The 27,412-nt window shown below is 44.3% G+C and overlaps 2 protein-coding genes across 4 annotated transcripts in view; both read right to left on the bottom strand.

The window, feature by feature from the left end:
* Positions 1-181: 181 nt before the first annotated feature.
* LOC110531493 (solute carrier family 12 member 6) lies at positions 182-25,130 on the bottom strand. Of its 3 annotated transcripts, XM_021614697.2 has the most exons (27): positions 24,910-25,130; positions 23,226-23,268; positions 22,433-22,660; positions 15,719-15,813; positions 15,481-15,609; positions 14,891-15,037; positions 14,367-14,421; positions 12,735-12,865; positions 12,203-12,444; positions 11,735-11,853; positions 11,247-11,426; positions 11,004-11,168; positions 10,612-10,710; positions 10,183-10,240; positions 9,743-9,917; positions 9,514-9,632; positions 9,296-9,394; positions 8,499-8,618; positions 8,149-8,253; positions 7,884-8,052; positions 7,410-7,605; positions 6,997-7,166; positions 6,766-6,897; positions 6,337-6,462; positions 3,295-3,566; positions 2,979-3,112; positions 182-2,741 (listed from the first exon to the last, which is right to left on the bottom strand). In XM_021614697.2, exons 3-27 carry the CDS (start codon positions 22,650-22,652, stop codon positions 2,650-2,652), a joined length of 3,549 nt encoding a protein of 1,182 aa, XP_021470372.2. In that variant the 5' UTR covers positions 22,653-22,660; positions 23,226-23,268; positions 24,910-25,130; the 3' UTR covers positions 182-2,649. The 3 variants fall into 3 exon arrangements, with proteins under 3 accessions (XP_021470372.2, XP_021470373.2, XP_021470374.2); XM_021614698.2 differs by lacking the exon at positions 23,226-23,268 and having other exon boundaries at positions 24,910-25,119; XM_021614699.2 differs by having other exon boundaries at positions 6,355-6,462; positions 22,433-23,268; positions 24,910-25,118.
* Positions 25,131-25,235: 105 nt separating this feature from the next.
* Positions 25,236-27,412, bottom strand: part of nola3 (H/ACA ribonucleoprotein complex subunit 3) — a gene marked incomplete at its 5' end in the record, with an annotated part of 28,048 nt that continues 25,871 nt past the window's right edge. The window contains 2 exon segments of the mRNA NM_001160680.1: positions 25,236-25,914; positions 26,623-26,718. Of these exon segments, the coding sequence (NP_001154152.1) occupies positions 25,774-25,914; positions 26,623-26,676 (195 nt within the window). The 3' untranslated portion in view covers positions 25,236-25,773.

Below are 27,412 nucleotides of genomic sequence, written 5' to 3'. Positions count from 1 at the left end.
GCGCGCACGCAAACTTCCAATCCCTCCCTTTCACTGACAGTGCAACGTAAAAAAAATGTTAAACAGCATGCAGGGTAATGGTCTCTTTACAACAGTGGTCCAGTGTGCAACAATAACACCCCCCCCCCCCCCCCTAATATGGCTACCTACAACACTGTTACTCATTCACAATACTTCAACCCATTCCTAACATCCTTAAAACCTTCCACACCTCTCTCACTCAAGTTTTCCCCTACCAGGCTGGGCAGGCCTGAAATAATTTGGCTTCAATTGACTACTGTTGTGTTTAAAGTGAACCACCCCCTTGATATTGACTTGGTAGGCCTTGATTTGGCACCCCGCCTTGAGAAAACACATCTAGGGGATGTTTACACCTAAACTAGGAGCCATTGCTGTCAACACATGTACCTTTTTGCATTCCTAGTCCTGAACTACATGTCTTACTCACACCTCTCTCTATTCAAGGACAGCCTGGTCCCAGATCAGTCTATGCTTTAACCAACTCCTATGGCTGTATTGTTAGAGGAGTCGGCTATAGCAAATGGGTAATTCTCACAAAACTGTCCCAAAAAATTGTGTAATTTTTCACATAATATCCTCTTGAATCACTGAGATTAGGATATGTACTTATCTATTTCATAATTATGTTTTTTGATCAGATATTATGCATTTTAACAACAGTTTCACAAAATTCTCATTACCATAACAGTTTTAAAAGTAAAAAAAAGTCATAAACAAATCAATATTTAGATTGTTTAAAAATGTCTTCCCTAATGAAAACACCCGAGTTAAACAGAACACTGAAAATAAAATTATACAATTACTATAAAATCTTAGTTTTCCCCCCTATTTGAGCTCTTTAGCCATTTCAGTAATGAGAAGGCCAAGTGGGGTAAAGTGGGTGTTTGAGAATAAGAACCTTATTCTGAAGGCATTCAAGCTAATAAATTAACAACTTGTGCTCATATAAGGATTACTCCTCTAGATGATGCATCATGGGTGAATAAAACTTTATTAAAAATGTTTTACAGGAACTTGAATAAGTAATGAGACGTCCACAGACACTGTTTGTACTTAATAAATATTATACTTTAATGTAAACTCCAACTAGAATACCATTTGTATGATTTATGGACAAACTAAAGCAACATATTTGGTGTTTTATTCAAATAGGTTACATTTTTGTAAAGATTATTTTTTAATAGACCAGAGAATTTAATCCAGACGCATTTCGGTAATGAGAATTTGGATGAAAACGTGAAATTTATTTCAAATAAGACACTTTCCCCAAAACTAGACATCTTATTCCTCAGAATGATAGTTGATTTTTTAAGATGTATCATGGTTTTGTAACTCAATTTGGTACAGACATTTTAAAACCGTTTTAATGATAATGACCCAAATACAGATCAGAGACCAGCAGGCTATTATAACGTATCACAAAACCTGGGTACTATTTCAAATGTTTCTTCTTGAGCGTCTGTCTGCTTTGCCTGGTTGGAGACACCAATACCAAACGTTGGGTTTGCATGTTTTGGCACTCTTCTTTTGGTTCCATCAAGCATAGCTCAAGTATTTCAAATTATTTCAAATAGTATATGAACCTAAGTCCATTCTCTGTCTAGCTCTAGCCTACACAATGTACATACATACTGTACATACATAACATACACATTTTCTCACACTCGTACCACACAATCCACTCATCATCAGGTCTGCGTTCCAATAATCCATACTACGTAGAATGCACGGCTTCACTCTAGCATGCTAGACGTGGATTTTGGAAGAGTGCGCCTGTTGTCGTTTTCTATAACTAAACCCTGAGTCACTCAGTGGAACACTCACTGTTTCAGGGTGTTCTAGATTCTATATCAATATTCTAGATTCTAAGTAGATATTCTAGGATGTGCTAGATTCTATCTAGATGTTCTACAATGTTCGAGATTCTATATTGATTTTCTAGATTCTATATAGATGTTCTAGAATGATCTCAATTTTATATCGATGTTCTAGATTCTATATGGTCTGTCTGTCTACTAGATTATGACTATCATCCATTGGTCCATACATGCTCATACTACACATTGTAAGTCCAAAATCACACCCTATTCCCCATTTAGTGCAAAAGTAGTGCACTATGGGGAACATGGTGCCATTTGGGACATAAACACTGGTCCCTGATCCAACTGCTGTATATTATTGTGCATTATGTGGGAGGCCAGGAGTTTTTCCTGACCATGTGACCTGATCAGGGGGAATACTCAGGGCCCTAGTTATCAGCTATAACCAGGACCAGGAGTTGTCCTGGTCTAGTCACGTGGGCTGGTCCTTTTTGTATTATATGTTGAGATGAATATCTCTCATACAATTAGACACACACAGACACACATTATGAGAACTTTCGCTCAATGTTCACTTGAGGAATCGTGTTGGCTTTTTGTAGCTTGTCTTTAGTGGAATGGGGAAGCCTAGGAATAATGACTGACAGCGGAGAGATGGGAGGGGTTTATCCAAGCTGCAGCCAATGACAGTCCATCTTTGCGCTGTCTGACAGAGGGGCCACACCCCCAGGGCTCCTTAGCCCCACCTCCTTTAGCATTCTCTTCCACGTGATTGGCTGCTCTGACATAGCTGGTTTGTGTGAGCAAATCAGGAGTAGATGGTGATGACTTCACTTCCTCCACCCCTGACCAATAGGACGCGTTCCAATCCCTCAGTTAGAACTTCCAGAAATTCCATATCTGACCATCGGTTAAGGACTGGTCTGGAAACGTTTTCTCAATAACAATAAAAAGCGTAAATACTGTAACTACTACAACTGTGTCTACTATAGCTATGACAGAACACACAGCTATTGGTTCATTTTCAATTCACTCAATTAAGGAGGTGAAAAATAAATCGATTGAAGTGGAATTGAGTCCAATCCTGGTACACAGGAAGAGAAGCACAGTCAACAGTAAGTAGAAAGTGAAGGATACAGTTTTCGTCTCCGGCTGGGTTCCGTGGTGGTCCCGGCATGTTGAGCAGGACCAGCCGAGCATCATGGGATTTGTTGACGATGACCTCGTTGAGCTTGACGGCCGTGTGCATCCGCCGCACGTTGGAGTGGTCCCTGGGAGAGAGACATCATTAATAACAACAACCATCAACAGTCATCCGTTTGTATGTGTCTCCATTCAAGTGTGTGTGTGTGTCCATGCATGTGTGTGTCCATGCGTGCGTGTGTCTCCATGCGTGCATGTGTGTTGTGTGTCCATGCGTGCATGTGTGTGTGTGTGTGTGTGTGTGACTTACGGCCTGATACTGAGCATATCTCTGAAGCCCTCTGGCGTACTACAGCCGGAGTGTGTAGCTCTGTACTGCAGGGCTTTCTCCTTAGTCCAGGTCATGTGGACTCGTCTGTTCTCCGAGGCTGACATCCCTCCATCCCTTTCCCTTCCTCCGGCTGCTCCTCCTCCCTTTTCGGCATTTCCTGTGGGGCCTCCACCCCCGTCGGTGTCTTCATCGTCGTCAGAACCAATGCTGGTTAGCCGAAGCATGGAGTTACGATCCTTTACCAACTGTGCCTGGGGGAGAGAATGTGTAACACACGTTTAGAAATCCTCCCTCTCCTCCCCCCCCCCCCCCCCCCCCCCTCCCTCCCTCTGAGAGAGATACACCTACAAAAGACACTTAGTCACTGAGTACAGGGTAGGGCTGGGCGATATATCCAATTGATTAGAATTTTTGTTTTAACGTGATGTTCCAAATGCCTTCATCAAGGTTATTTTGTGATGTTTGAGCATTCTGTCTTTTTGGTCTCGTCTCCTTCGCTCCTTTTGTGCTGTGTGCCTTCCCACTCACACAGACACCAAGCCCATCCTCCTTCTGTGCTGTGTGCCTTCCCACACACAGACACCAAGCCCCCCCCTCCTTCTGTGCTGTGTGCCTTCCCACTCGCACAGACACCAAGCCCCCCCTCCTTCTGTGCTGTGTGCCTTCCCACTCACACAGACACCAAGCCCCTCCTCCTTCTGTGATGTGTGCCTTCCCACACACAGACACCAAGCCCCCCCCTCCTTCTGTGCTGTGTGCCTTCCCACTCGCACAGACACCAAGCCCCCCCTCCTTCTGTGCTGTGTGCCTTCCCACTCACACAGACACCAAGCCCCTCCTTCTATGCTGTGTGCCTTCCCACTCGCAGACACCAAGCCCCTCCTCCTTCTGTGATGTGTGCCTTCCCACTCGCACAGACACCAAGCCCCCCCTCCTTTTGTGACGTGTGCCTTCCCACTCACAGACACCAAGCCCCTCCTTCTATGCTGTGTGCCTTCCCACTTGCAGACACCAAGCCCCTCCTCCTTCTGTGCTGTGTGCCTTCCCACTTGTATAGACACCAAGCCTCTCCTCCTTCTGTGCTGTGTGCCTTCCCATTTGCAGACACCAAGCCCCTCCTCCTTCTGTGCGCCTTCCCACTTGCAGACACCAAGCCCCTCCTTCTGTGCGCCTTCCCACTTGCAGACACCAAGCCCCTCCTCCTTCTGTGAATCTTCCCACTCACAGACACCAAGCCCCTCCTTCTGTGCACCTTCTCACTTGCATACTTCCCACAACAAAACAATCAAAAAGATGACTTCTTCCTCTCTGACAACAAGCAGTTTAAACTTGGTTCAACATAACCAGTCACATGGACACCTAAACACTTAGACATTATTTTACTGTAATAGACTTGAAATTTCCAACGATACCCTTTTTATGTCTCAACTCCCAAAATGTAGAACCGAGCAGACCCTACTAAGACGAGAGTATCAATGAACATGATTGTGGAAAATGAATGGTCAGGTTGTCGTGTGCAGCATTGCAGTACCACATACCGCTAGCAGGATTTTAACCACAGACTGAACTGTGCTAGCTGTCTAGCCTGGGTTTTTAGAAATGTCCACAGACTGAACTGTGCTAGCTGTCTAGTCTGGGTTTTAGAAATGTCCACAGACTGTTATGTGCTAGCTGTCTAGTCTGGGTTTTAGAAATGTCCACAGACTGTTATGTGCTAGCTGTCTAGTCTGGGTTTTAGAATTGTCCACAGACTGTTATGTGCTAGCTGTCTAGCCTGGGTTTTAGAAATGTCCACAGACTGTTATGTGCTAGCTGTCTAGTCTGGGTTTTAGAATGTCCACAGACTGTTATGTGCTAGCTGTCTAGTCTGGGTTTTAGAATGTCCACAGACTGTTGTGCTAGCTGTCTAGTCTGGGTTTTAGAAATGTGCAATGACCATAAAAAAAACACATGTATGTATATAAGGAACTTGAAAAATAAGCATCTTATCCAGGTAGGCTACTTGACTGAAATATCTAAAAGTGAACAGGCTGTTGTTCAAACAGTTGGAGACAGACTGAAAGGTGCATTCATAACAGTTAGACTGTTCTACCTTGTTAGCAAGCAAGTAGATCCAAGTTGACGAGACTTTAAATATTAAGATCAGCTGGTTACTCACTAGCAAGTGGTTTTGTGCTTGAGAGATGAGACCGGTGTTCATTTTCTAGAATGCTTGATACCGTTAGTGGACGTGCATTGTGCATGGTTACATTTGTAAGAAAATTGGCATTTTCATATACAGATTTAAAAGCCAGATCAGTAAGTATTGTAAAAAAGCAGGTTAAACTATTTTGATAAAATAATTCAATTATGAATGGGTCTTATGGTTGTGGAAGGCTTATATTTAGCCTAGGTATAATTTTACAAACCCAAAATTCATTAGATTATTCCTGACTGTCTGAAATTATGTGTACTGAACTTTAATTGTGACACAAAGGCTATTTAGAGAAACTGTAAAAAATATCGAGGTATATATTGTGAATCAGCCAGAAGTTTGAACAAATTGTAGATATGATTTTTTGGACATATCGCCCAGCCCTATTATATGGTCATATTCATTAGGGCACACCGTAGCAAAACATTTTGTAACGGAAAACAAAAACGGGTGTTTCTTATAAGACAAGTTTAGGTCATCCCCTCCCTGTTTCAGTCCGCTTTCTCCCGTTCGGTGCCTAATGAATACGACCCTGATACACACTCTCCAACACAGGACAGCTTACGTCTAGCGACATTAGCAATATGTAGGCTGCAGGATAGAGTAGGGCATTACGTCTGAAGTTGACTACGTAGTCTACGAGACAGTTCGGAGTCAATTACTAACTGAGCAGACAGCAAACTTACTTCATCTATACTCCAGCGAACTCGCTAAGGAAAACAACAATAGGCAGATGAGGTGAAGATGAACGCACACACACACTTTTTCTCTCTCTCATTTTCGCACACACACGCACGTATGGAAACAGAACTATGAAACAAACACACTTGTTGAGGCCTCCGCACCTCTTTCTCCCGGTCAGACTTGGACAGCCTCATCTGTCTGAGCATCTGAGACCTCTGCTCCATCATCAGAGTCCTCTCATAGGTGTAGGCTGAGATGTCACTGTTATGCTAGGAGAGGAGATAGTGAGGGGGGAGTGAGGTGGAGAGAGAGGGGGGGGGGGAGGTGGTGGAGAGAGAATAGGGGGGTACAGAGGAGAGGGGAGAGAGCAGGGGGAGAAAGGAGAAGGGAGGAGAGAACGACAGTTTCTCATGGGTCAAATGAACAAAGCCTAACACATAGCTATTAGCTAGCGGTCAATATTGAAATCAAAAGATATTTCTTGATCATCAGTACACTACGCCATTTTTACATGAACGTTTGAGTAAAGTGCGTGGGCCTCAAGTTATTATTGGGTCTATGCAGAAACCTACCATCTCCACCACTTCAACATCAGCCTCTATGCGGAGGTGGTAGAGGAACGTAGCCAGGTCCTTCTTCATCTGAATAGAGTTATCCTCCATCTGAGCCACCGTGAAGATACGCATCGCACACTTACGCCACACCTGGGGACGGAAACACGACAACGTCGTCAGTTACATGTGTACACAACCTTTCTCTCTTCGAGAAGATGATGACATGATATGATTAAATATTTCTCTGACCTTGTGTTGCCTCAGCAGGAAGGGCAGTAGCATGAGCATGCCCCCGTCGTGGACGATCCACCACACGTCAATGTATCCCTCCGCGCACGGCTCACTGTTGCCGGGGAACAGAGAGATGTTCTTGGGCACAAGTAGGGCCAGGTGGGCCGCTGTCGTCACACGCACCGTGTCTGGAGGAAACACACAGAGAGAGGGGGTGCTGTTTATTCAAACCACAACGTCTCAAAGTTAGATGGCAGGTAGTCAAATTCAAAGGGCCAGTTACAATGTTTGACAAACAGATGGCAGTAATGTTACCATTCAATGATTCCCTCTTGCTACCCCCCCCCCTCTCTCTTTCGCTCATGGCTTTTGCCTTGAAGCCTGATGAGAAAGCGCACATGCACACCTCTCCTCTCCTGTCCTGTACTCACTGATAAAGGTCTTCCAGGACTGTGGATCCTCACTCTGCCTCCAGGCCAGGGGCCAGCCCATAACTACAGTGTTGTGCCTCATCCCTCCTAACCCACTGGACTGGATCATGTGGCTGATGCCTTCCCTGGCCTTGTTAGCCACAATACACTGACAGAACCCTTTCACCTTCTCCTTGTCCATCTGGTGCTTCAGAGTCTACAGGAGGGGGGGGGGGGGGTGAATAAAGAGCGAGAGAGAGATGGGAAATAGGGAGAGAGAGGAGGGATAGTGAGAGGGAATGGAGAGAGAGAGAGAGAGATGTTATAACACAATACACCTACAGATCCATCATGTGAGTCTGAAGGAGAAAGACAAAATTAGACGCCTGAAAGAAGGGAGAGGAAGAGGGGCGAAAATCAGAAGAGGTATTTTTTTTAAAACATTTCTAGAGAAATGCACCAAGAGTAGTAGACAGAGAGAAAAGAGAGACCAACCTGTTCTGCAGCCAGTGCCTCTCCGTAGCTGTGGAGATAGTTTCCAGTGATGACGGTCCCTACAATGGTCAGACCTTTACCTGCCTTCAGCTGAGATGCAAAGGTTAGCAGGCGGGGAGACTTGACATAGGCATCCTCATCTAACTTCAATAGAACTAAGAGCTGGGGTCTGGAGGGGAGAGAGAGAGATTGTAAAGGTGTGAGATTGGGTGTATACATGGGTGGTTGTGCATGAGTCACTTAACGGTATACTGCTATACTTTACCTCCAGTTCTTGGTGTGTGGTGGTCCCTCTTCCAACCTCAAGAGGGCGTAGCGAGCAGCGCTGAGGGACAGACCCCGAATACCATCTCCCCACTCCTTCTCTGCCCTGGAACACACACATGAAGACAACTTAGAGATTCCTACACACACATGAAGACAACTCAGAGATTCATGCACACACACACTTTGTATAAATATATTCATCTTCCTTTTGAATTATGAATGTAACACCTCCACAAAATATATAATTGGATTTCTGTGACCTCCATTCACACAAGCCCACACACACACACCACAAAATCTGAAACACACACAACTGGTTTGTTCCAGTAGGTCCCCATGGAAACCTACCCGTGGTACTCGATGTATTTGTAGATCATGCCAGCAATCACTATAGCAACAATAGCATAGTACCATGACGATATGAACATCAGCGCCAAGCAGATGATCATACCCAGAAATGACAAGGTCCTAGAGAGAGAGGGAGAGAGATATAAAATAATCCATCATCACACAGGGCTCAACATTAATGCTTGCCCTCTTGTCCGGGACAAGTAAAAATAACATTATGACAAGTTTTTTTTTTGTTTTTATTGTCGGACAAGAAGAATGGACAAGTAAAAAATAATATAGTACAATAAATCACAAAATCAAAAATGACTCTGATCAGAATGGGATCAACTGTAATATTTTATAGGCTACCAAGGGTGGTCAACCATCCGGCAGGAGAGTCTTAAAGGGCCAGGGTTGGATTTTGAGACAGGCTAGAATATGCAGAGAAGCCAATGGACAGAGTGTAGCCTACATTTCTATCCGATTGTCTATGGCAAAAAGTAACACATTTTATTTTGTAAAGTGGTTCCTTGCATCAAACGTTGATGTGAAAACACTTGTTACAGACCACATCATTTGTGACTAAAAAAGGGACCAGAAGTCTCCACAAGAAGAGTAAACAAACAAAAATGTGACGAGGTCCCCACGAGGTCAAATGCTATCTAGGGTGTTTAGGGTTAAGTTTAGAATTAGTGTTAGGCTTAAGAGCTAGGGATAGGTTAAGGTACAGGTTAAGGAAAATTGGATTTTGAATGGGACTGAAATGTATGTCCACACAAGGTTAGCTGTGCAAGACTGTGTGTGTGTGTGTGTACCAGTGGTAGTAGGAGAAGCGTGGTCTCCAGTTGGGAGTTCTCAGCAGCGTCTGCAGAGCACAGGCCAGGTTCACAAACAGATAGCACATCAAGAAGAACCTACAGAGAGAGGGAGATGTGGGACTCAGGCTGCACTGAATCAGCATCCATACACTCAGACAAACAAACAATCACTCACACACACACACACTTTCTCTCTCCAAGAAACACACACTCACATGGAAAGGATGGGTGCAACCAGGTCCAGAGAAGCAATGAGGATTCCCAGCTCAGCTATCAGAGCTGTCAGGAGCAGAGCCCAGGTAGGCTCTCCATTAGCCTTGCCATGACCAAACACCTGGACAGAGAGAACAGAACAGAGCGAGAGAGAGGAGTGAGAGAGGAATGAGAGAATGAGAGAGAAAGAAGAGCTATATATACACTACAACACTTGTTTATCTATCTCACCCTGAGGAAGGGGATGATGTTGTCCTTGGCGATGGCCTGGAGGAGGCGGGGAGCGCCAGTCAGTGACTGGAGGCCAGCGCCGCACGTCGAAAAGAAGGAGCCAATCACAATGACCCAGGGGGAGGGCCAAGACAAGGTGCCCACTACCAGGTTTCCCTTTACAGAGTCTCCAAACCTTCCGAACAACAGACAGGTCAGTTAGTGTGACTTCAATGAGTCTCAAAACCTTCAGATAGACAGACAGATCAGTTAGTGTGACTTCACTAAGTCTCCAAACCTACAGACAGACAGGTCAGTTAGTGTGACCACAGAATGTGTCCTAAGAAGGCCAAGACACACCAATTTCAATTTACTTCCTAAATTGACTCAATTTAAACTCCACCCTGAAACACACACACACACACACACACACACACAGAGAGAGACAACAATATACAAACTTGTCTCTGAGCACCACTCCTTCGATGCAGGCTCCAAACAGCACCACACTGCTCAGGTCTGGCCAGGACACTCAGGTAAATAACCCAGTCACATCACACCTGAACCACAACACAAGTCTGTCCCAATATCAACCCATTACCACACACTAAGCACCATGCAGGTGTGTGTAACTAGAATGATTCTAATTCTATGACTAGGACCGAGTTTACATGTGACATTTTCAATTAAAAATACAACAGCTTTGTTGTCCTTGGGTGTCTGAAATTGCCCCCTAAACCCTACACACTGCACTACTTTTGACAAGAGCCCTAGTCAAATGTAGTGCACTATGTAGGGATTAGGGTGTCAATTCGGACGCAAACAGAGTTAATATGGAAGAGATTCTCAATTAAAAATCCAAAAGCTTTATTGTCCACAGTGAAGGATACAGACGAGGGAGGTAGTGAGGATGGCCATAATGGTTCCTATGGGGATGGAGCGCTGAGCGTCTTTCAGGTCCCCAGACCGGTTAGATCCAGCCATTATACCTGGAGGGTGGAGAAGGGGGAGGAATTGTGAGGAGGGAGAGAGAGAAAGAAAGAAAGAGCGAGCGAGCGAGACAGAGTTGGTGTATGAATGTATGGCAAATTATTTTACAGCTGGATCAGCCTGTCCCAAATCTCTCCCTACAACTCGTCTCTGTTTCCGCAGAGCTGTAAGCACCATGGTGGGAGCTCCACCACTGCACTGCTTCTACCGATTCAGATCTACCAACATCAAGAGGTCCAAGGGGATCGGGAGGTACTGGGATCAGGAGAGACGAAAAGAGGAGGAAATATACCTGTGACTGAGGGGAAGAAGATTCCCACCAATAGCGTGAAGGAGGTGGTGATGTCAGCGAAGACATAGGGCAGCCGATTGGTGGGTGGGTGGACGGGTCTGGGCGAGGGGAGTGACCCTTTCTCCAGGACGTCCCCTTTACTGAGGTAAACACTCCATATGTTCTCTATGGAGAGAATACTAATTATTAGAGAGAAAGAGAGCGAGAGAGAGAGAGAGAGAGTGTGAGAGACAGAGAATGTACCTGTGATAACTCCACTGGACAGGCCTGGTATGCCAGGTATCTCAGAGATGTTGCTGAGGTTAAAGTAGTAGTCACAGGAAGCGTTGAGGTCTGGGCCTTCACAGAACTGCAGCCACAGGGTCGTGGTCGCCTCAGAGGAGGGCAGGGAGAGATCAAAGGTTGACGGCACCGTGCCATTTCCTAGAAGAATTGGTTGATTAGTTGATATTGGGGACGATAATGAACAAGCGAGCAAAGAGGTGGAGAATGAGGAATTCTAACAGTGGTCGAATGGCAGGCAGATCTAACACCTTCAAAGCCTTGATTGGCCTGTTAGGCGTGATTGATTAAGGCTTCAGCAAATGAGCCGCAAGTGGGCATGACCCATAGTGAGATGTCAAACAGAATGGACCGAGAGAGAACATGAGGGTTAACATAAAAATACAAAAATCTCTTTATAATTGACTATGTCATTTTTCCAAATTGAAAGGTAATATTGACGGTTTTACCAGCGAGTGTGAGGTTGGTATCCACAGGTCGGGGTGGTTCTTTGGGCAGGGTGGTCTTGGCACAGGGACTATCATGAAGGATGTGTCCTGACAGGGTACGGTTACCCAGCATACACACCCTGAGGAGGAGGGAGGAGAAAATGAGAGCACGGGATTAGTCAATCACAGAGATCACAGTGAACGGATGGTCAATTAGGGCATCAGTCAAGTTTGAGTGTTTGGCAGTAAGAGTGGTGTGAAAGTCTTGAGAATGGGTCAATACGGGTACGTCTCAATGAGAGTGGTTACAACGTTCTCAGGTTTCTCACTGGTGTTACCGGCGGTGAAAGTGTAAATCAGGCATGCCAATGGAAACACATCAGATTAGTTTCTTGTTTCTTTGCGACTAAAATGTGACCCATAATCAATTCCGATTACACCATGAATCTATCAATCAAACCGCTCTACGATCACAATGGAGGAACTCACGGGAAAGTGGGCGGGCTGAAGGCGGAGACCAGCGCTCCGGTGTAGATGGACAGGATGGAGATGATGACACAGGCCAGGAAGACGGACGCCAGCTTGTTGACATATTTGACGCCGACAAAGACCAGTAATGCCATGAGGAGGAGGAAGATTGATCCGTAGACCCTCATGTTGTTCAACATGGCTGCTCCCTCACCGTCCGGGCTGCCGGAGACAAAGATGGCCGCCCATGGGGCAATGTACATCTGGGGGTAGGAGGAGAGCGAGAGAGGGTAAGATAACATATTGGATTGGTGAGGGTGAGTTGATGCTGGAGTTTCATATGGTGTGTATATATATATATATATACATATATATATATATGAAGGTCCATACTGACAAAACTGTGCATGTCATGTGAACACTTATACAGACAACATGAACATGACAATAACCATAATGAACGTCAGAGTAATTTGTTGGCGGTTATAAATGATGGTTATAATGAGGATGACGGTGAGGAAGAGGAGCGGGCAACGAAGGCTCTCCCACCCACCAGCAGGATCTCGATGGCTCCCAGGATGTACATGGCCCCGGCAAATGTGGTGCCCAGGTAGAAGCACAGCCCCACCGCCCCCCCAAACTCTGGCCCCAGAGAACGACTGATCATGAAGTAGGAACCACCCGCTGGAGAGGAGAGAAGAGGGGGAGAGAGAGGGTAGGGGAGGAGAAGTTTGGGAGAGAGAAGGGGAAGGGGTGGGGGGAAGAGAAGTAAAGAGAAGAATGGGTGTTAGTATCATTATGGGTGTTATGGAAGAGGAAAACAGAGAGAAGGAGAAAGAAAGAAAGTAGAATAGTACAGTATTATGATAATGAGAGACAACACACTAAGATTGTACCAATAAGCATAGGTCCCAAATGGCACCCTATTCCCTATGCAGTGCACTACTTTTGACCAGGCCCATAGATGAGGGAGGAGAACAATGGAGGAAATGTAACTTTGCAGATAGAAGCAAAGGTTTTGTCTTGACATAGAGCCCCTTACTGATTCTAACTACAATGTTATCAGATGGAATAGTTCAAATCAACTGAAATTGATTTGCTTCATATTCAAATATCACAAGAATGTTAGAATTGTTCAACGACAACTTTGACATTTGGGATATTTCCGGCGTGAATGTTGTTTCACTCAGAATTAGAATGATTTTATTATGTGTGTATAATTACTCATTCTATGTCTATAGTTTTACTAGTGGTGAATGGTATTTCTGGGTGAGGACACTATGTCTCAATGTGTACAGTCAGAGGGGAGAGGCAAATCAGACGTTAGAATGAACTGACGATATTTGAACCCGGGTCAGGTTTAAATATCATTTGAAATCATTTGAAATATTTTATCTTTATGCTGCCTGGCGCAGTGGAAGCGATACAATAGTTGGGAAACTGCCAGACTCCGCCCACCCGGCAGTTCAGGCAGACTAAACCAAAAGCTACAAGTATTTTTAAATACCCAGGTCTGACACATACAGACATCACTGAGACAGAGTTGCAAAATTCAGATCACTTTTCCAAAATTCCTGAAAACCTGGGAATTCTGGAGAAAGTAACCAGCATTTTTAAACCATAACAAACATTAAACATATACTTGGATGACAACAAGACAGAGGGAAGGAGGGAGAGGGATGGATGGAGAGATGGATATAGGGATGGAGAGAAAGAGAGCGAGAGATGGATGGATGGAGAGAGGGATGAAGACATGGATGGATGGAGGTAGGGAGAGATGGATGGATGGAGAGGGATGAAGAGATGGAGAGAGGAATGGAGGTAGGGATGGAGAGGGAAGGAGAGGGATGGAGGGATGAAGAGATGGAGAGGGATGAAGAGATGGAGAGGGATGAAGAGATGGAGAGGGATGGAGGGAGGGATGGAGGTAGGGAGAGATGGATGTATGGAGAGAGGGATGAAGAGATGGAGAGGGATGATAGAGGGATGGAGGTAGGGAGAGATGGATGTATGGAGAGAGGGATGAAGAGATGGAGAGGGATGGAGGGAGGGATGGAGGTAGGGAGAGATGGATGTATGGAGAGAGGGATGAAGAGATGGAGAGGGATGGAGAGCTGGAGGGATGGAGAGATGGAGAGGGATGGAGGGAGGGATGGAGGTAGGGAGAGATGGATGGAGGGAATACCTGGTACAACTCCATTGGTGGCGATGGCACTCATTGAGATAGCAGTCAGTAAAGTCTGCAGAATGAGAGAGGAGCAGTAGCTGTATCATGCATATATCGATACACATAAAGATACTCACTAATCACAATCTACAGGGCACTGCTCTTAACAGGCCTGTTCCAATTATCTCCTGTTCTCTTTATCTTAAATACTTTCTGGATTATTGTCTGCTAAATCACCAAAATGTTAAAATGTGTGTATGTGTGTCTGCATCTGTCCGTGTGTGTTGCCTCTACTGTGTGTGTGTGTGTGTTTGCCAGGAGTAGACGTGTGCTGCAGCTCTGTACCAAAACATGGTAATCTACTAACATAACTTAAGCCCACCTGTTGTAACGGTCATTGTTAATACAGCAAAGGTCAGAGGAAGGTGCGTCTTGTATCCATAAGTGTCCATATATCCATGACCTAGGAAATGTTTGAATCCTTCTCGACAGTAATGTGATTTGTGGATTCAAAACTCTGTGTGTGTGTGTATTATCCTCACGCAGCAGCAGCATATGAAGACGATGCAGAGAGCTTGCAGCACACCGGCAGTTCCCACCACCCAGGTGAGACGCAGGAACAAGATCACCCCGAAGATGTTCTGCAGGCATGGCAGGTACACCCCCATGAACGTACCCATTTGGGGAGACTGGGATAGACACACAGGAGAATAGTGATCATTAATGCACAACGTAACAAAAACATGTTCTGCAGACAGGGCAGGTACAACCCCATGAACGTACCCATCTGCGGAGACTGGGAGACACAAATGGCATTAGATATGAGGGTCCTGTTCATTAGTGAACACCGTAGCAAAGCATTTTCCAAAAAATAAAAACTCCTGATCATATCCATGACGTGCTAGGTGCGATTATATTAGGTCAGACATCTTACATCCCTGGGTCTATTCTCTTCTACAGTACCTGTATGGTGCTGTAAGTCAGTGCAGTAAGGGTGGAGTCGTCAGTAACAAGGGAGTCAAAAGTACAACCTAAAAGCATCATGGGAATCACAGCGCTTAGATATTACTGCCAGGGATCAAAGTACCATGCCAGGCCATGCCGGGAGCAAAGGGGTCAGAGTGGAGTGTACCTTCTGGGCCTTTCTCTTCTCTCCTATGCTCTCTGCCTCCTCGTGCTCCCTGGCCCCCTGGGTCAGGTTGGTGTAGTTGGCCAGACGGTTGAGGAGAGAAGATACCTTCGGCCTAGTGTCCATCTCCTCCTGCAGGAGGGGGAGCAGAGAGAGAAGATAGGAAGAGATGAAGACATGACGAGACACTCATAAAACAGAGTGCATCAAACACTATTTATTGATTGATTGATGCTCTAACCTCAAAGAGAGCCAAGTTTCGGTCATAGAAGTCATCATCGTCCACCCCATGACTGTTGTTGATGTAGACATTGGACATTTTGGCATTGCCATCTCCTACACACACAGACAGAGACAAAGAGAGGGAGGAAGAGAGGAGACAGAAAAGGAGAGAGTGAGAAAGAGGAAGAGGAAGAGAGGAGACAGAAAAGGAGAGAGTGAGTGAGAGAGAGGGGAGACAGAAGGGAGAAAGTGAGAGAGAGAGGAAGAAGGAGAGAAAGAGGGAGGAAGCAGGAGAGAGAGAGAGAAAGAGGGGAGACAGAAAGGAGACAAGGGAGAGAGAGGAAGAAGGAGAGAACAGTTATACCTCTGTCAGCAGGGCCCTGAATCAGCACTCTCAGTTCCCTCTCCTCTACCACCAGGGAGGACACACAAAAACACACACGCACGTGACAGTCTCAGACATGCATAGTTAAATACAGACATGTCTACAAACACACTGCGTCTTGAAAACACACACACAGGGATGATCCTTGTGACATCCTTGTCTCATTCATTGCTACACATATACACAAACATCTAAACTCAGCAAAAAATAAAAAACATCCCTTTCTCAGGAACCTGTCTTTCAAAGACAATTTGTAAAAATCCAAAACGTCATTGTAAAGGGTTTAAACACTGTTTCCCATGCTTGTTCATTGAACCATAAACAATTAATGAACATGCACCTGTGGAACGGTCGTTAAGACACTAACAGTTTACCGACAGTAGTCAATTAAGGTCACAGTTATGAAAACTTAGGACACTAAAGAGGCTTTTCTACTGACTCTGAAAAAACACCAAAAGAAAGATGCCCAGGGTCCCTGCTCATCTACGTGAACGTGCCTTAGGCATGCTGCAAGGAGGCATGAGGACTGCAGATGTCTGTACTGTGAGATGCCTAAGACAGCACTACAGGGAGACAGGACAGACAGCTGCTGAAAGAGGCTGGAGTGGGGGCTTGTAGGCCTGTTGTAAGGCAGGTCCTCACCAGACATCAACGGCAACATCGTTTCCTGCGGGCACAAACCCACCATCACTGGACCAGACAGGACTGGCAAAAATATGCTCTTCACTGACGAATTGCGGTTTTGTCTCACCAGGGGTGATGGTCGGAATCGTGTTTATCGTCGAAGGAATGAGCGCTACACCGAGGCCTGTACTCTGGAGCGGGATCAATTTGGAGGTGGAGGGTCCGTCATAGTCTGGGGCGGTGTGTTACAGCATCATCGGACTGAGCTTGTTGTCATTGCAGGCAATCTCAATGCTGTGCGTTACAGGGAAGACATCATCCTCCCTTATGTGGTACCATTCCTGCAGGCGCATCCTGACATGACCCTCCAGCATGACAGTGCCAACAGCCATACTGCTCGTTCTGTGCGGGATTTCCTGTAGGACCGGAATGTCAGTGTTCTGCAATGGCCAGCGAAGAGCCCGGATCTCAATCCCATTGAGCACATCTGGGACCTGTTGGATCGGAGGTAGTGGGCTAGGGCCATTCCCCCCAGAAATGTCCGGGAACATGCAGGTGCCTTAGTGGAAGAATGGGGTAACATCTCACAGCAAGAACTGGCAAATCTGGTGCAGTCCATGAGGAGGAGATGCACTACAGTACTTAATGCAGCTGGTGACCACACCAGATACTGACTGTTACTTTTAATTTTTACCTCCCCCCTTTGTTCAGGGACAAATTATTCAATTTCTGTTAGTCACATGTCTGTAGAACTTGTTCAGTTTATGTCTCAGTTGTTGAATCTTGTTATGTTCACACAAATATTTACACGGTAAGTTTGCTACAAATAAACGCAGTTGATGTTTCTTTTTTTGCTGAGTAAACAAATACATTTTAATCAGTTAGCATACGCTCTTATCCAGAGTGTACAAGACATTAGGAAAACTTTCCTAATTTTGAGTTGTTGCTCTACAAGGTGTCGAAAGCGTTCCACAGGAATGCTGGCCCATGTTGACTCCAATGCTTCCCACAGTTGTGCCAAGTTGGCTGGATGTCCTTTGGGTGGTGGACCATTCTTGATAAACACGGGAAACTATTGAGCATGAAAAACCCAGCAGCGTTGCAGTTCTTGACACAAACCAGTGCGCCTGGAACCTACTACCATACCCTGTTCAAAGGCACTTAAATCTCTTGTCTTGCCCGTTCACCTTGAATGGCACACATACACAATCCATGTGTCAAAAGTCTTAAGGATTAGAAATCCTTCTTTAATCTGTCTCCTCCCCTTCATCTACACTGAATGAAGTGGATTTAACAAGTGACATCAATAAGGGATCATGGCTTTCACCAGGATTCACCTGGTCAGTCTGTCATGGAAAGAGCAGGTCTCCTAATGTTTTGTACAGCCTATGCGGCAAACACAACCGTCACAGGAAACACAACCGCCACAGCAAGCACATCCTCCCCAGCAATACACAAAGGTAGCCTTATGTGTGTATGACAGGTGAGATAGTGCTCAACTGAGGTGTAGGGGTCTCTCTCTCTCCCTCCCTCCAGATAGTGCTCACCTGAGGTGTGTGCGTGCATGTGCGCGTGCGTATCCCTGCATGTGCGTGTGTCTGATGGAGCAGAATGTGATATCAGGAGTTAATGTGTGATGTGAATGGATCCAGTCTGTCAAATTCTATTACTGCTTTGTGGGCAAGACCGACTAAAAATAACCATCTCTGCACGCGCTTGACCTTCCTTGAAATAACACAGCTGCCTCACTCTCTCCACTGCTTTTGTCTGTTATGGCTGCTCAGCCAGTACACTGCATCGTCTCAGCAGTGTGTGTGTGTGTGTCTGCGTCGGTAGATCAGCCTGTGCAAGTCAATTCCTAATCGATTTGTTGCGTTTCGTTTCTCCTTTCTTGATATAAATAACCAAAGCGTCACCCTTGGTCTATAAAGTGTTCATGAAATGCTTTTCGCCTGCATACTACCATGGCTCATAGATACAGGCATTCTCTCTCCCAAACAACAGGCATATACACCATATATACACAAAAGTATGTGGACACCCCTGCAAATTTGTGGATTTGGCTACTTTAGCCACACCCATTACTGACAGGTGTATAAAAGAATAACAATCGAGCACACAACTCCATGTTAATGTCCATGACCTTGGAAATGAGACATTTGACAAGCGGGTGTCCACATACTTTCGGTCATGTAGTGTATATAGACAGACAGGGCATGAATGAGCATTTGGAATTGATGGCTTCAAGCATGAATCCACAAGGTTTTACACAGTGTTTCTGGACTTTAGAGATGCATTGAGGAAATAACACTGGCTTATGTGGACATTAGATCTGATAAGTACAAAGGCTCTTTTCTCCAAGTTACCTGTGGGAAGCAGCTAAAACGAACCAATCCCACTCAGGGTTAGCATAGAAACAGACTGCTGTCAACTTCATCCTAGCCATCAACCAGTGGCTGAAATGGCTATGCCAGTGTGTGTACCCCAGCCCATGTGTGGTCACTGAACCCAGTACAGGGGAATGGTGATGATGTTCAGATCAAAAACATGCTTTCTTGCACAGACAACTTTTAGAAATGGTCTGGGCTGGAAGTGAAAGACACTAAATGTGCTGGCTTGATATGATTGACATTTCCCATCCGACTGTGGTCATGAAGCTAGCGGCTGTGAAAAAGGTGGCCCTTGCAAAGATTCAATGTACAGTTGAAGTCAGAGGTTTACATACACCGTAGCCAAGTACATTGAAACCCAGTTTCACAATTCCTGGCATTTAATCCTAGTACAAACTCCCTGTCATAGGTCAGTTAGGATCACCACTTTATTTTAAGAATGTGAAATGTTAGAATAATAGTAGAGAGAATTATTTATTACAGCTTTTATTTCTTTCATCACATTCTCAGTGGGCCAGAAATACATTTGATTAGTATTTGGTAGTATTGCCTTTAAATTGTTTAACTTGGGTGAAACGTTTCGGGTAGCCTTCCACAAGCTTCCCACAATAATGTGGGTGAATTTTGGCCCATTCCTCCTGACAGAGCTGGTGTAACAGAGTCAGGTTTGAAGGCCTCCTTGCTCGCACATGCTTTTTCAGTTCTGCCCACACATTTTCTATGGGATTGAGTTCAGGGCTTTGTGATGGCCACTCCAATACCTTGACTTTGTTGTCCTTAAGCCATTTTGCCACAACTTTGGAAGTATGCTTGGGGTCATTGTCCATTTGGAAGACCCACTTGCGACTAAGCTTTAATTCCCTGGCTGATGTCTTGAGATGTTGCTTCAATATATCCACATAATTTTCCTCCCTCATGATTCCATCTATTTTGTGAAGTGAACAAGTCCCTTCTGCAGCAAAGCACCCCCACAACATGATGCTGCCACCCCTGTGCATCATGGTTGGGATGGTGTTCTTTGGCTTGCAAATCTCCCCCTTTTTCCTCCAAACAATACGATGGTCATTATGGCCAAACAGTTCTATTTTTGTTTTATCAGACCAGAGGACATTTCTCCAAAAAGTACAATCTTTGTCTCCATGTGCAGTTGCAAACCGTAGTCTGGCTTTTTTTATGGCGGTTTTGGAACAGTGGCTTCTTCCTTGGTGAGCGGCCTTTCAGTTTATGTCGATATAGGAATTGTTTTACTGTGGATATAGATACTTTTGTACCCGTTTTCTCCAGCATCTTCACAAGGTCCTTTGCGGTTGTTCTGTTCTCGCACCAAAGTACGTTCATCTCTAGGAGACAGAACGCATCTCCTTCCTGAGCGGTATGACGGCTGCGTGGTCCCATGGTGTTTATACTTGCGTACTATTGTTTGTACAGATGAACGTGGTACCTTCAGGCATTTGGAAATTGTTCCCAAGGATGAACCAGACTTGTGGAGGTCTACAATTTTTTTTCTGAGGTCTGATTTCTTTTGATTTTCCCATGATGTCAAGCAAAGAGGCATCGAGTTTGAAGGTAGGCCTTGAAATACATCCACAGCTACACCTCCAATTGACTCAAATTATGTCAATTAGCTTATCAGAAGCTTCTAAAGCTTTGACATCATTTTCTGGAATTTTCCAAGCTGTTTAAAGGCACAATCAACTTAGTGTATGTAAACTTCTGACCCACTAGAATTATGATACAGTGAATTATAAGTGACATAATCTGTCTGTAAACAATTGTTGGAAAAATTACTTGTGTCATGCACAAAGTAAATGTCCTACCCGACTTGCCAAAACTAAATTTGTTAACAAGAAATTTGTGGAGTGGTTGAAAAACAAGTTTCAATGACTCCAAGCTAAGTGTACGTAAACTTTCGACATCAACTGTACCTCTCCCACAGAACATTCTAAGGGAAATGATAATAAAATGGCTATGCTCAAACACAGACACAACACATGACATTATCTTCCTGAGCTAAACGGTCTGGGTGTCCCGAATGTCCAGTGGATTTACACTGCTACCAGACTGACTCACCTGTCGAACATGCTCAACGCGACATTTAGCCAGAGCCTTTCTCCTCCTTGACTAGGAAGGTCCCACTGGCCAATGACACTAAGGGACAACTTCCTGAGCTTCATTAGGAAGGCCAATGGAAAACTGGACACTCGTGCTGCAGGCTTTGGAGTCTGGTCAGACCTCAAGGAGCTGTACAACCGGACACAAACTGACACACAGACCACAGGAGGTTGGTGGCACCTTAATTGGAGAGGACGGGCTCAATTAACGGTTTCAACGTGTTTGATGCCATTCCAGCCACTATTATGAGCCGTCCTCCCCTCAGCAGCCTCCACTGACGCGGACTGAGACTGTGACTGCCTGTGATGCAGTTGTGTTGTCGTGGAGGCTTCTGTCACCCATGACAACACTCCTCTGTTTTAGACAGATGCAGCAACGGCACCTCTGGACTGGCCTGAGGCTGCTGGGGAAACTTGCTGCTCTGGACTGTGCTGACGTTTCTGTCTTCCATTCCATGTACCAGAATACTGCCAGTGACGAGGACATTCTCACACTTACTGTTAAGGCGAGGCTGTAAGTTCTACTCTCAAAACACAACCTAACACTCTGGTACCCTGCAAACCATGATCCCTTCTGTGTTTTACACCCAGAGTTAAATGTAATGGAGACTGTTGCACATGTTGTTAATGGTTGCCGTTCATACAAAGACATGTACATTGCAAGACATGACTGCCTTGTCGAGCTGTTACCTACTTAGGTGAGAAAGGTGTTCTCACCACCAGCATTTCAAATGTGTGCGTGCATGTCTGCTTCTTTAGTTCAGCCTGTGCCAGTTAATTTCCTGTTTGACTTGTTGTGTTTCTTTTCTCCTTTCTTGATATAAATAACCAAAGCATCACCAATGAGATAACCCAGCTGAGACTATTTCTGGAGCCAGTAATTGCTTATTAACATTGAGACTATTATTGTAACATAGAAGCTGATTCTGTCCAGAAGAATGATTGAGAGTACCCTGCCACTAGAGGGCGACATCACAAACAGTTGAGCAAATAGGCCAACAGTCCAAAACAGGGTAATGTTCATTAGGACATGCAATGGGACACTTTTTGCAATGGAAAACAAAAATGAGGGCTGCTTATTAGACAAGCCCAGACAGTCCATCGCTGTTTGTCTGTTTTTTTTATGTTTGGTGCCTAATGAATACAACCCATTTATAACCTAAAGTTGTCAACTTGTTGCACACACACACACACACACACACACACACGAAGTGATGTGTCACCTTGATCTGTGTTGGTCCTGTCAGGCGTCTCGTTTTCACCAGTTGTGGTGAGCCCTCCCGACCCCTCGCTTAGCGGTTCACTGCGGTTCACACTCTCCCGCGAGCCAAAACGTACGTGGCCGCGGCCGCTGGACCGGGAACTGATGTCCGGCGAGGTGTCTGACAGCCCCGGGAGGTCCTCGGCCTTGGTGGGCGTCACCGTGAACCGTACCGACGCCATTATTGGGTCTTGGAGGAATGGGGGTCAAGGGTTAGAGGTCAAGGGTCACCAACTACGCTAGCTCGGCTAACCAATACTAGGCTAACCCACGCTATGCTAACCTATGCTAAGCTAACGTTCAAGTGACTGTGCAGAGACACCTACTAGACTTGAATCTGCACTTCCCCATTGAATTGGACTGGTTTTAATGGCACATATGGGATGAATGTCATGAGATATGTGTGCCTTTTTTTCCATTTGATGAATGTGTAATGGTTTAACATAGAGCCTACACTTTAAAATTGTGTCTCTAAGAATATTTTTTTTAACTTCCCCTTCAGCTTTCAAGTCAGGTTATATTTTTAAAAAGAGGGAAGCAAAGTAGCGTTCCCTTTTCACTTCGATTAATATTATTGCATCTCATTGCTTGTTCAGAAACTGGATTAGTATGGTTAGTTCGTACATGCCCAAATGACCTGACAATGAACTGAATAATACTGGCTATCAATATGTACGCCTAGTCTCAAATCTGCCTCTCCTCTCGTATTCCCAAGTAAACATGGGTTTGTTTTTTTCCTCTGTGGTTATATGCACCTCAGTGAGAGCTTAGATTTCCTCTATGGATGACAATGAGTGACTAATGATGGATTGATTGGGGGGAACAGGGAAGGGGTAAGAACCAAGACAAAAGGAGAGAAAAAAGGGAGAAGAGCAAAGGAGGATAGCTGCTATTAGAGTTCAATTATGTATGGTAGGTGACAGTATACAAAAGGCATTTGTTTTGATTAATGAGTGATGACATGTAGGTCATTCAGTAACCTAACCTGACCTGACAAAGAGCAGAACAGAACCATGTGCTTTCACAAACACCGCTCAGGGGAGCAAACTGCAAAGTTAACCAGGTGAGAACACTGACTGATAAACAGTCTCCTTGCTCTGACACAATTATGTGAGGTACAAGTACCTGCCAAAATAAAGGAAACACCAACATAAAGTGTCTTCATAGATATACACATGACCCTAAGCATGATGTGACGTTAATTCCTTAATTAACTCAGGAACCACACCTGTGTGGATGCACTTGCTTTGTTTCCCTCATTTAACTAAATTGTTTCCTTTATTCTGGCAGTTACTTGTAGTTCAGTTGAGTAGTTGCTTTGGTGCGGTTTATAATTTAATTATTATACAAGAGCAGTTCCAACCGGTTGGGCCAGCGGCAGCTAGAGCCGAGCCACATGCGGAGGCACTCATGGCTTTGTGCAGTGCTGTGGCTGTATTGTAGACTGCTTACCCGTATGTAAAGATGGGATGGTAGCTTATCAGTTTCGCAACATTTCGAGTTGTACTACTCGTCTTATACTAGACATTTTTAGCTAGACGAGGGGGTGGCAAATTGTTTGGGCAATCATGTCAGTTCGCGGGGTACACATGAACTGAAGCTAGTTAATAGTGCATTAAATTATTTTAGTCTCATAGCTAGTTTGAACCTTGATTGCCATCCCATGAATCTATACAAATGGTAGAGACAAGGACCAGCATCTGTAAAACTGGCCAGTATGCGACTGTTGAATTGAACTGCAGCCGTTGAAATTATAATGAACGCTTAGCAACTAGTTGGAGCATATATATGTAAAGCGAAATAAGATTGTGTTCGCGGAGCAAGACTCATCAAATGTCCAGATGAAACATACTGATAACGTTACACCTACGTGCACTTGCTTGAAATATCGTACGACGAGCTAGCTAGTATCGGTTATGCTAACATTAGCTGGCTGGCTAACTAGTAACTACCCTTAACCGTTAAGCCAATTATAATTTCTAGCTAGTTTGAAACAGTCAGGGAAAATTGTCATATCAATATATTCCAATCCCGCGGTTGAAATATATTTAGGAAAAAAATAGTGTTTTTAAACTACAACTAGCATGGGTAGCTAGCTATAGCGTTTTTGTTGACAAAACGATGCGGCATGTCAACAATGTATTAGCATGTCAATCAATGTATGCAAGCAGATGTTCCGTTGTAGTAAACAACATTTTCTTTCTGGAATTACACAATATAATGTGTACGGTAATTTGTGTCAACTTTCAAGTCATGGTATAGAAATAAACTAGACGAACACACTACTACGTTTGTCTTGCTTATCATGAAAGGATCCCCTCAACTCGTTCAGTACATTAGCTACTTGTCGGTATCAGACGACTGTCGTCTGTTGAATTTACAGTGGTACAGTAGATAGCTGTTAGCCACGCCGCTAACGTGTGACAGAACTCCACGTACCTTGCTCAACCGCTAGAAATTGGCAGAATTCTGCGGCAACTTCACGGAAATATTTCAAACAATATACATAGCGCGTATATAGTACTCTTGTATCCAGCTGCTTGGCTTGCTAGTGGTCCTCAAAATGAATTGAAACCATAGTAGCTCCATGCATGTACTCGCCTCATCCTTTTGTCGGCACTTTGTCCAACAGTCAGAAACGCGTGCCAGCCCCCGCCTCTCAATACCTCTTTCGCTTTCCGTAATTTCGAACTCACGCATGCGGGGTAGGATGAACCAAAAGAGTTGGGAAAGCAAGTGAAACAGTAGCTAGTAGAACTCAATGTACTTTCCACATTTCATTTATTCTCCATCTCCAAGACATCTTCAGAACATATTGACAATAGTACACCTCAATTTGACAGCTCTGAAACCACATTACAGGAGAATCACAATGTAGAATGTGATGTCCAAAATTATAAGTCTTCTGTAAACAAGACAGAAATAAAACAAACTAAATTTAAAAAATCATTCTAGCAGATCAAACAACCTATATAGGTGCCAGCCTGAGACTTTCACAAGCAGATATCTCAGGCTAGCCCCAAGCGAACATCCTAAACAGATGTCAACAAACAATAGCCATCGACACCCCTTTGGCCCATGTCTGTCAAACAATGGAGGAGCGAGCCTCTCAAATCAATTGATAATGTGTGAATCAAAGCCTGATTCACACATACATGACAAAGCTGAGCTGTACTGATTACATATCACAGCATGCTGGAAAGGACAATGTGAAGAAAAAAAATATCCAAGCCTACAGTTTGGGTCAGCCATATTGCATTAATCAGCCATAAGTTATTGGGAAAGTGTTGTTCCATGCTTCAATCATAGTATGGGTCTAGGCTGCTGGGTCAGGAGGAGGCCGAAGCGTTTCTTCAGGGTCACCCGGTGCCTGGAGAACTTGTCATCAGGCGAAAAGCGGGCAGGATGGGCAGAGCTGGTGGGCTGGCCCAATAGATCCACCTTCTGTTGAGCCACGCCATGGGAGAACGTGAGGAAAGAGGGGTGAGAAGACTTTTTATTTTATTTATTTCACCTTTATTTAACCAGGTAGGCTAGTTGAGAACAAGTTCTCATTTGCAACTGCGACCTGGCCAAGATAAGGCATAGCAGTGTGAACAGACAACACAGAGTTACACATGGAGTAAACAATTAACAAGTCAATAACACAGTAGAAAAAAAGGGGAGTCTATATATACATTGTGTGCAAAAGGCATGAGGTAGGCAAATAATTACAATTATGCAGATTAACACTGGACAACAGATAGTATGAACAAGTAGCCTTGTATAACTTGTCACATAGCTAGGATGTTAGTGTTGGACAGGCCCATTTTCTACATACAAGTTGTAGGGTCAGAAAAATAAGTTGTTTGGATACGTGTACCAATCCTTAGAGAAGATTATGAATTGTGTAATTAGTTGACGTGCCATCTAAGCAGGACATAAAAACACTAACGTTAGCTAACTAGCTATTTAAATCAGGATCTAGTTACAATAAAACCATATAACGGTATACACACAATGTAATAACACATTCCGTGAAAAATGCATTAAAATACTGAAAATGTAGCCAATGTGTATAGAGCAGACACGATTCTATTCCACATTGAATACTGCTAACGTTACAGTACAGTAGTTAAATTAAATAAATAAAAAGTAGCTTGCTAAACATACCTTCAATGTGTAAACTCTCTCCCCATTCTCGTTCAAATAGAATTGCAGGAACATCGTGGTAAATAACTTGTGCTTTTTAAGTTATAAACAAATTTACTGCACCGACCAAAGTGGACTTGTTCACTTTTATTCTACAGAAAATATATCTGTAACGTTCCTGCGCTCCACGTGCAACTTTTTCTCATTTGGTAGAAACTAAAAAGCGGATATCCGTAAGCAAAAGGATAGCTCTTCCGCAAAGCAAATCGGGAAAATGAGTTTTATTTGCAGTCCTCATACTTGAAAGAGTTTTCGTATTATAATAGTTTATAAACACAGTCTGTACAACATTATTATAATGTTCTGTTTAAAAAATAGTTTTTTTTTGTCCCCATAATGTTTGATCATCGTAACTATCTGAGTTAGAATCAGAACTCGAAATGTTTATTTTCGAAACAAAATGAACGAAAAATGCAAAATGATAATTTGCGTGTGCGCACAGATTGCAAAACATCGTCCAAAACAAATGCCATAACAGGTGAGTTTATATATATATATATATATATATATAGCTTCTCTAGTTTTTCTGATGATTAATCAAATTACCCAGTGGGATATCAATGTATTTTCCCTATTATGCTGGCTTTAAATACATCAGATTCGCCAGTCTCTATCATAAGAGGCCTGTCTGTGATAGTTTATGACACTTACAAAGTTAGCTTTATTACATAGTTTACATAGTTGTTTTCGATGCAGCTAGATCAGTGATGTCCGGGGTGGAGGGCGACGACTCAGTCCGGGTCTCGTCCAA

The sequence above is a fragment of the Oncorhynchus mykiss genome, chromosome 9 (genome assembly GCF_013265735.2).
Source record: "Oncorhynchus mykiss isolate Arlee chromosome 9, USDA_OmykA_1.1, whole genome shotgun sequence".
Lineage (NCBI taxonomy): Eukaryota > Metazoa > Chordata > Actinopteri > Salmoniformes > Salmonidae > Oncorhynchus > Oncorhynchus mykiss.
Note: the sequence above shows the minus strand (reverse complement) of the source record. Positions and strands in the feature narration are given on the sequence as shown.